The sequence below is a fragment of the Pleurodeles waltl genome, chromosome 6, assembly GCF_031143425.1.
Source record: "Pleurodeles waltl isolate 20211129_DDA chromosome 6, aPleWal1.hap1.20221129, whole genome shotgun sequence".
NCBI lineage: Eukaryota > Metazoa > Chordata > Amphibia > Caudata > Salamandridae > Pleurodeles > Pleurodeles waltl.
In genome coordinates, this window is record NC_090445.1 from 903,387,489 (window position 1) to 903,394,887 (window position 7,399).

General features: G+C 37.6%; 1 protein-coding gene across 2 annotated transcripts in view; it reads left to right on the top strand.

The window, feature by feature from the left end:
- PTPRE (protein tyrosine phosphatase receptor type E) overlaps positions 1–7,023 on the top strand; it is a 939,227-nt gene extending 932,204 nt beyond the window's left edge. For both annotated transcript variants that reach the window (XM_069239717.1, XM_069239718.1), the window contains one exon: positions 2,123–7,023. In XM_069239717.1, coding sequence (XP_069095818.1) covers positions 2,123–2,197 — 75 coding nt within the window. In that variant the 3' untranslated portion in view covers positions 2,198–7,023. The remainder of the gene's footprint in view (positions 1–2,122) is intronic.
- The last annotated feature ends 376 nt before the right edge of the window (positions 7,024–7,399 follow it).

The following is a 7,399-nucleotide window of genomic DNA, read 5'->3' on the forward strand; positions in this document are numbered from 1 at the left end:
TCCTTCCCTTGTTCTCAGTAAATGTCGATGTGGAAAAATAAGTTCTGGCCCACAAAAATGAGCGTTGGTTGGCCCCACTGGCAACCACCAGCTCAAATTAAGCGCCGATATGTTAGGATATGAGATAATGTGCCTCCTTTCTGGCATGGAGGTCCAGAAATCCCTTTCACATATCACACTCAGAAGATAGATGTGGGCTGTGTTCAGAAATGTTTATTTACCTTTACTCTTGTCTCAGTGGAGCATGACAAAAGAGTACATAACCCCGGCTCTCTAGAAAATCATTTATATATACAGACACACACCAGGATCACAAATACCATCATCCTTTACTCATCCACGTGTGCCCTAGTGGCTCACATGAACCGAAAAGGTAATTACTCATCTACTTCAAAACATGTAGGAAAAAAAGTGATGGGTCGAATGATTGAACTAATTTCAGTCACTGCTAATAATCAGGCCACAGCCCAGGAGCAGGGCAGCCAGAACTGCCAGCAAGATGCTCCTGTCTTTTTGTTGCAGTAGACTCCCTAAGTGAGGCGGGTAAGCCCAGATGTGGTGTATGTGCTTACTGTCCTGTATTAACACTCAAGCTGCACCTCACTGAGGAACACTGAAACTAGTCAGGTTTGCTCATTCTTCCACTTGGAGTGGCCCCGGCCTGCCTGTTTGGACTAGGCTATTCTTGTAAATGAAGGTCCAAGGCTGGTTTGCATATGGCTGTTTTTGTCTAGAGTGCCAAAGTGGATTACTCATCCGTCATCGTTTTAATCTGTCATAGACTCACTCTCACGTCTGGAAAACAGCTGGGTGGTCTTCCATGACCAATACACTTGTCAAACTGTGTTTTTCAGCAGTGAAGCAGGGTGTATGGACTAGATCAAAGTGAAAGGTCACCAACGTTGGTAGGCTTGTTTTGCCTCCAAACGGCTTGGTAGGTGATGATGTTCCCGTTTTGGTTGAGTTTGCAAGGTTCTCTGGTCACGCATCACACAGGTGCACTGCCTTGAAACGTCCTGTAAATGGATGTGTTTGTGAGCACCAGGTCACTCATCATACTGAAGGCGATGTTTGTATTTTGACTATTTTGAATACTCAAAAGACCAGAACACTGGTCTTTTCCCTTCAGAAGAATGATGTCATTACTACTCACTTATCCTTGGTAGTACCTGTGACAGGAATCAGTATACTATTTGAATCCTTCTTGACATTGGATCACTGGCCCAGGGAGCTACCAGAATAAGACTGAGAATTTCTGTTAGCTTTTCACATTTCTGAAACTGAACAACGTTATATCAGTAATGTTGGCACAATTTGCAACCAACACTATACCCACCATTCCACTAATGTTAAACGCTAAATGTTCCCTCTTTAACCCATTTCTCCGCATTACCTTCACATTAATTTATGATTCATTAGCTCTGTCCTGTTGGTGCACAGTGATGCAATTATTAGCTACATTTTAAACGCATGTCTTACTGAAAATATCACGAAAACCATTGGGTTTCTATTATTTCTTTACTTATGAGATCGATTGCCTAAGAAAGATGAAACATTGACATCCTCAATATGAGTTTCAAAAGTATCTGGAATATCACATTTGTGGATTTTAATGTAAAACGTCTGTTTACTTTGCCTCTTATGCTGGTTCTGCTAAAGTCGACCATATAACTCTCTTAAGTGCCCTGTCCCCCTTGGTCCATGTCCGCACTATATAAGCCACAAATAAATGGATACATGATTAAAAGAACAGTATGTATAGCCGACTTGCTCAATGTATCTACGTTTGCAATAATGTGGCATGAAGACAAAATCTAATAAGAAAATATTCCATTTAATGAGAGGTGGGTATCTTTGTAATGTGCTTTTTGCTGGACTGTGTGCTTGATGCAGATTTGGTAGTGGCAGAATGATCCAACCCCAGGCAGTGTCAAAAAAGGTAAAAATCTGGTACTTTCAGGGACAAGCATGGTTACAAAGTAAAGGAAATGTCACAATGTGCCGCTGTATGTTTTCTTTTAACCAAAGCTTTAACAAAATCAGATTCATCATCGTTTACCTGTATGTCCTCATTGTTCTTCACTTCAATTCTTTGACTTTTGATTTTTTTTTCCTTTTGCAGGAGCAGTATGAATTCTGTTACAGAGTTGTACAAGACTTTGTGGATATATTTTCGGACTATGCCAACTTTAAATGAAGATTCTTGCCTTAATCTCCGGTTTCTTTTAATTTATAGGCCAGTATAAATATTTTGTATATAATATGTTAATAAATGACCCTGACCCAATTGTTTTTAACATTATTACTAAAGTATATGATATGTAGCGCACTTGCTGTGTATTACAACTGAAATACATTAGAAAGCTATTTCTATTTGTAGCTGGGAGTTGAGGTATCTAAAGAATGCTGTGATGCCCCACTATCCCAGCATGCACAAGCACGCCACTGCCCCTCAGTTAGGGTGGAACCGGAATGCAGAGTGCTGCACAAAGTCTTCTGAATCTAGGAGACCATGTATATATATTGAACTGGGAAATATATTTCTTATGAATAAACTATTTTTATTATCTGTGCTTTATGAGTTAGACCATGGCATTGCTCTGAAACGTAGCTTTTAGATATGTTTCAGCTCATAATTGGAATGTAGATGATGAAACTGTTTCTTCTAACATCATTAAATTGTGTGCACCCCATAAGTTGTCCATTAACTAAAATAGATGGTTTGAAGTCAGATTTAGACTTCACAACATATTAAAAGCCTGCCGGATGCAGGACATCTTCTGAAAACTGTCAGAGGTCCCATCTGTATTCAGAGTGTATATGACCACTATGCACTTTTTTGGCAGATGTCCCACATTTATCAAACTCTCACTAAGGCTGCCAGTGCCATTGCCTTGTATGGAGCATTGTTATTGTATTATAGAGAAGGATAGAGTTAGAATTAGTGACAGCGAAGTGGCGTAACAACCTCATGTTAATCTTCAGTGCAAAATAGGAGCCTGCGTCGTGGTAAGCCAATAACGGTGCCTCTTGCGTCCTAACAGTATGTCTCCAGTATTGACCTAAACAGTAATTTGATGGATCACAGAAGCAGTAATTATTGTTTTGCTAAAAACATGTCCACTAAACCATATCGTTGTGAACTGCCCTTCTGGGTAAATGACAGAAAGTCAGTTTTAAAAATAATAAATATGCTATACTTCTTAGAAGTATTTAAGGTCCCGGCCACCTTGGCATGTTCTTGTGTTAGAGTGGTTCTATAAGAAACATTTGAACTTTCAGTTTACTTTAGACTGCCACATTGTGCCTTTTTCCAAATAAAAGTAACTACTTTATATTTTTTGAGAAATTCAAATCTCGGACAAGGTGTTATTCCTCAGCTCACATATTTATTTAATGACACTTTCTTCCAGAAATTAATATACATGTAAAATTGCTCCCACACACCAAGTTTAGTACATGGTGCTGTAAGAAGCCTTCCTTCAGTGGCATCGTAGCAGAGCTAGCTGTTGCACACTAGTGCCATAACCACAATAAAATGTTAGTTTGGTGGTAGGCTCTGTTAAGAAATATTATCCAAACTCTCATTTTTTTTTTCCTGTAATTCCTCTACAGCATATTAATGTTACTCTGCACTTGAGAGTGCAGCCTTTTATTTTGAGTTTAATATTTAAAAATAACTGTAACTGCTGATAGCATAAATGCTCTGAGGATAAGTTTCACATTGAATTTGTTGCACAAAGATATAGTTATTTTTTTCTGGGTGACGTGTCAATGTCATATTATTTTACTTAGCACTATCCCTAGGTACCAGTTTTAGTTAGAGTTCAAAATATCAGATGATTAGAGTGTTCAGGCAATTCGCTCATGATTTGTGAAATTTGGTCGAGCAGTGAGACAGGATTATTACCCCATCCTCCTGCTTTCACAGCTGATAATTTACTCACATCAACTAAACATTGCTTTGCATGTAGTAAAATATACATCATGCGCATGATGCTGTAGGCAACCAGATCAATACTTAAATGAAATGCCAAGACACAGAAAGTAGTCACCCAAGACACCATGTTTCCACATCAACCTTATGCCCCATAGTGATAGAATTTATAACTTGTTTAGCCATTAATTGTGGTCTGTGAAGTTAAAAGCACAGAAGTTCTTGGTCTAACTTTGGCTGGGATAAAACGTGTTGGGATGTTCATGGTAGTCTGGCAGTGCCAAAATACACGTGATAATGTTTGAAATGAAGACTATTCTTTGGCAATTTCAGCTTGGCCAAGTGGAAAGTCACCACAAAGCTTCTATCCCCTTTGACAAATCATCAACCCCTGCTAATATCTGCTGTGGAAAGCTCTACAACTTAGGCCTTTGTTCCATGGCCCCCACATTGCAGAGCTTACTCTGTATGGAGGGTTTATTACACAAACTCAAATAGAAAGTCATCAGATCACTCCTTAAGAAATTATACTCAGAAAACCGATCCAACTACAGTCCATTCAAGACTTTCTCTGCATGTCAAAGGCATCAGAACCACCTGCTGACCATCCTCCTGTCTGGTGCCTATGAACCCGGGCTAATACAAATACAATCAGTATCAGGAGATAACTGTTTGCCTCTTTTGAACAACTCTAAGAATACATTCTGATTCAACTGGGCCATTTAGTGTCAGTTGGCTAAATGGTCACAGCATGCTATTTCATAACATGCCTTCTTTCACTAGGGTGATAGGAAACTATGTTTCACTTACTTTCCAATCCACATCCAGCTGATGCTGAGAGTGCGTTTCTCCTCCAGGTTAGGATTCGAAAATGCCAACACCAAGGTCGATGTGATCTTTGGACCCAGTGAAGATTGTGGTAAATCCTAACACATTCAATCAAATCTCAATCAATGCAACAACAAATGTAAACACCATAACCAATTTGGCCATAGAAACAAAACTGCAATCAATGAAAATCTTCAAAGCTTTATTACAACCACAAAGCCAAAGTCATGTAAATAGTGTGTAAAATTAAGTTATAAAGATAAATGAAAACCATAGGCTGACCAAATCTGCAAAACAAGTTTAATCTACTCAACATCAATAGCATTTAATATTCCAGCAAAATTATGCAAACAAGCAATGATATGATTAGTGCAACAGAAACATATTTCATATCACTGGATAGTGACACCAGTCAATAATCAGATTCAAAGTTCAATATATTAAATGTATGAAGATGGTTATCAAGACTCAACTTATCAATTCTTGTCAGGATGGTTCTTAAAAATAAAAACATCAAATTTTAGGAGGATGGTTCTCCCTATTGCTATCACAAACTAAGACAAGCATGTGTGGGAACGGACTAACACATGCAGGCAAAAGACAAAAAGACAAACGCCAAAAAGAAAAGGAGGACAAAATTAATTTGATAAAAATCATCTACCTCGGGTTAGATTAAACTAACTAATAAAAAAACAATACAAAACATGTGTCAGCGTGCTAAATAATTAAATTAAGGCAAGGGGAAAAATAATATTGCAATTTTATACCTCTCCCAGAAACAGCTTTCAGGTTGAATTCCTCACCATAACATGTCAGATCCAGCAGACTGCATCAGAAACATCATCAGGGAATAATGCAGAAGACGGGCTGAATATAAGAAACATGCATGGGCCAAGTTAACAATTAAATTCAGGGGACATTGATAATAATTAATACAAACATAGAGTGGGACTAAGCAAGAGAACTTAAGAGCATGGGGATTGAATGAAAAACTCACAGCACGAGAGCAAGAAGGGAACTTAACACAGGGATCAAATGGAGACTGACTATAAAAGTTTTAAATGTCTCTGCCTAACTAGAAATGTCCACAAATATTCAATTGGTCCATTGTGTAGTACCATATCTCATACAATGACTAATGTCTGATGAAAGTTTTGAATGTCCCTTAAGTTTTCAACATCTCCAAGTTTTCTCATGGTATGTGTGAAGTTATCTTTCATTCTATGTAACACCAGTAATCACTATGCACTCTGTACATTAGTTGATACATTCCAAAGTCTTCCCATGACTCAAGACAGTTTTCTCCTTTCACATGAGACAAAGCATTTTAAACAGTGGTGCTGCTTTACTATCCGGACCTCATGTTCTAGTGTTGTAACAATTCAAGGTTACTGCAAAATGAGCTTACACACAATACAATAGGACTCTTTGCTAAACATGTGAAACAGCCTAATGAAAAAATTCAAATGAAACAAAAAGAAATGATTGATCTTTTTTCAGTACTTCAGCAAATATGAAACTTCAGGCCCAGTTATGCTAACACAAGATATAAATTCATTAATATGATCACTATATAAAACATGCAACTTATGAAAACTGATGAACATATCTCATTAATGGCAAATCATAAAATATGTAAAGCATTTCAATAAGAATTGCAATCTTTATTAACACATCACATTAAGTATGACTGAGATGTGCATTTATTTTTCTGCACACGTAACTTTAAACTAATAACTCATATTAATGAACATATCTCATAATTATTTACTAATCATAATAAATCATTCTAATAATTAAATATTCTCAAACATTGTTATAAATCAGATTAGCATTTAAAAAACACAAGTCGGCACAACATCTGCCATGGTAAATACAGCACCCACCTATGGTAGGCACAATGTCCACCCTCAGACAAAACGTGTACAATTTAAAATACAAATTAGTGCATCTCGATTAGGCCTTTAAGTGTGATTAAAGATCACCTAATGCTGACTTCTGTGCCACTAAAGCATTACCAGAAATTTCCACTCCAACAATGCTGTAAGGATCCCATGTCTCTGCAAAGCTCAGTATCTACTCTGGAAACATTTGGGCTCAAGCCTCTTACCTAATCCTTTCAGTGTCTATATAAGGGTGTGGATGACACACAGCACTATCGCAGGCTGTTGGAGGCATTTGGGGAATGACACCATGTGGAACATTTCATGAAATGAATCAGATATATTAAGGAACTCAACTGGCTCTGCCTTATTGGTAAAAAAAAAAAAAAAACTAGCCCATTTACTGAAGGATTTGATCCATCATGCCTTAATGTGGTAAATAACATGCCATTTCAGAATGCTAGTAACCTGTCACTGGGGTTTGCTAGCAGCATGTCTGTCAGTCCCAGTATCAGTCCCAATGTTACTACTGTCACTAAGAATGTTTCATAGCAACTCATACATCTATAAAGGGTCATACCCTTCTGCATTGACCATAAATGTATCTGGTATTTGTAACAACCAACTCCTGCCTGAGCGATAGCAATAGTAGATGCTATCTACAAAACAACTCCCAAAAAGATGCTTCCAAATTTAAGTTATTCCATTATATCTATTATCTATATAGAACTTCTATTATCTTGGGATTCCA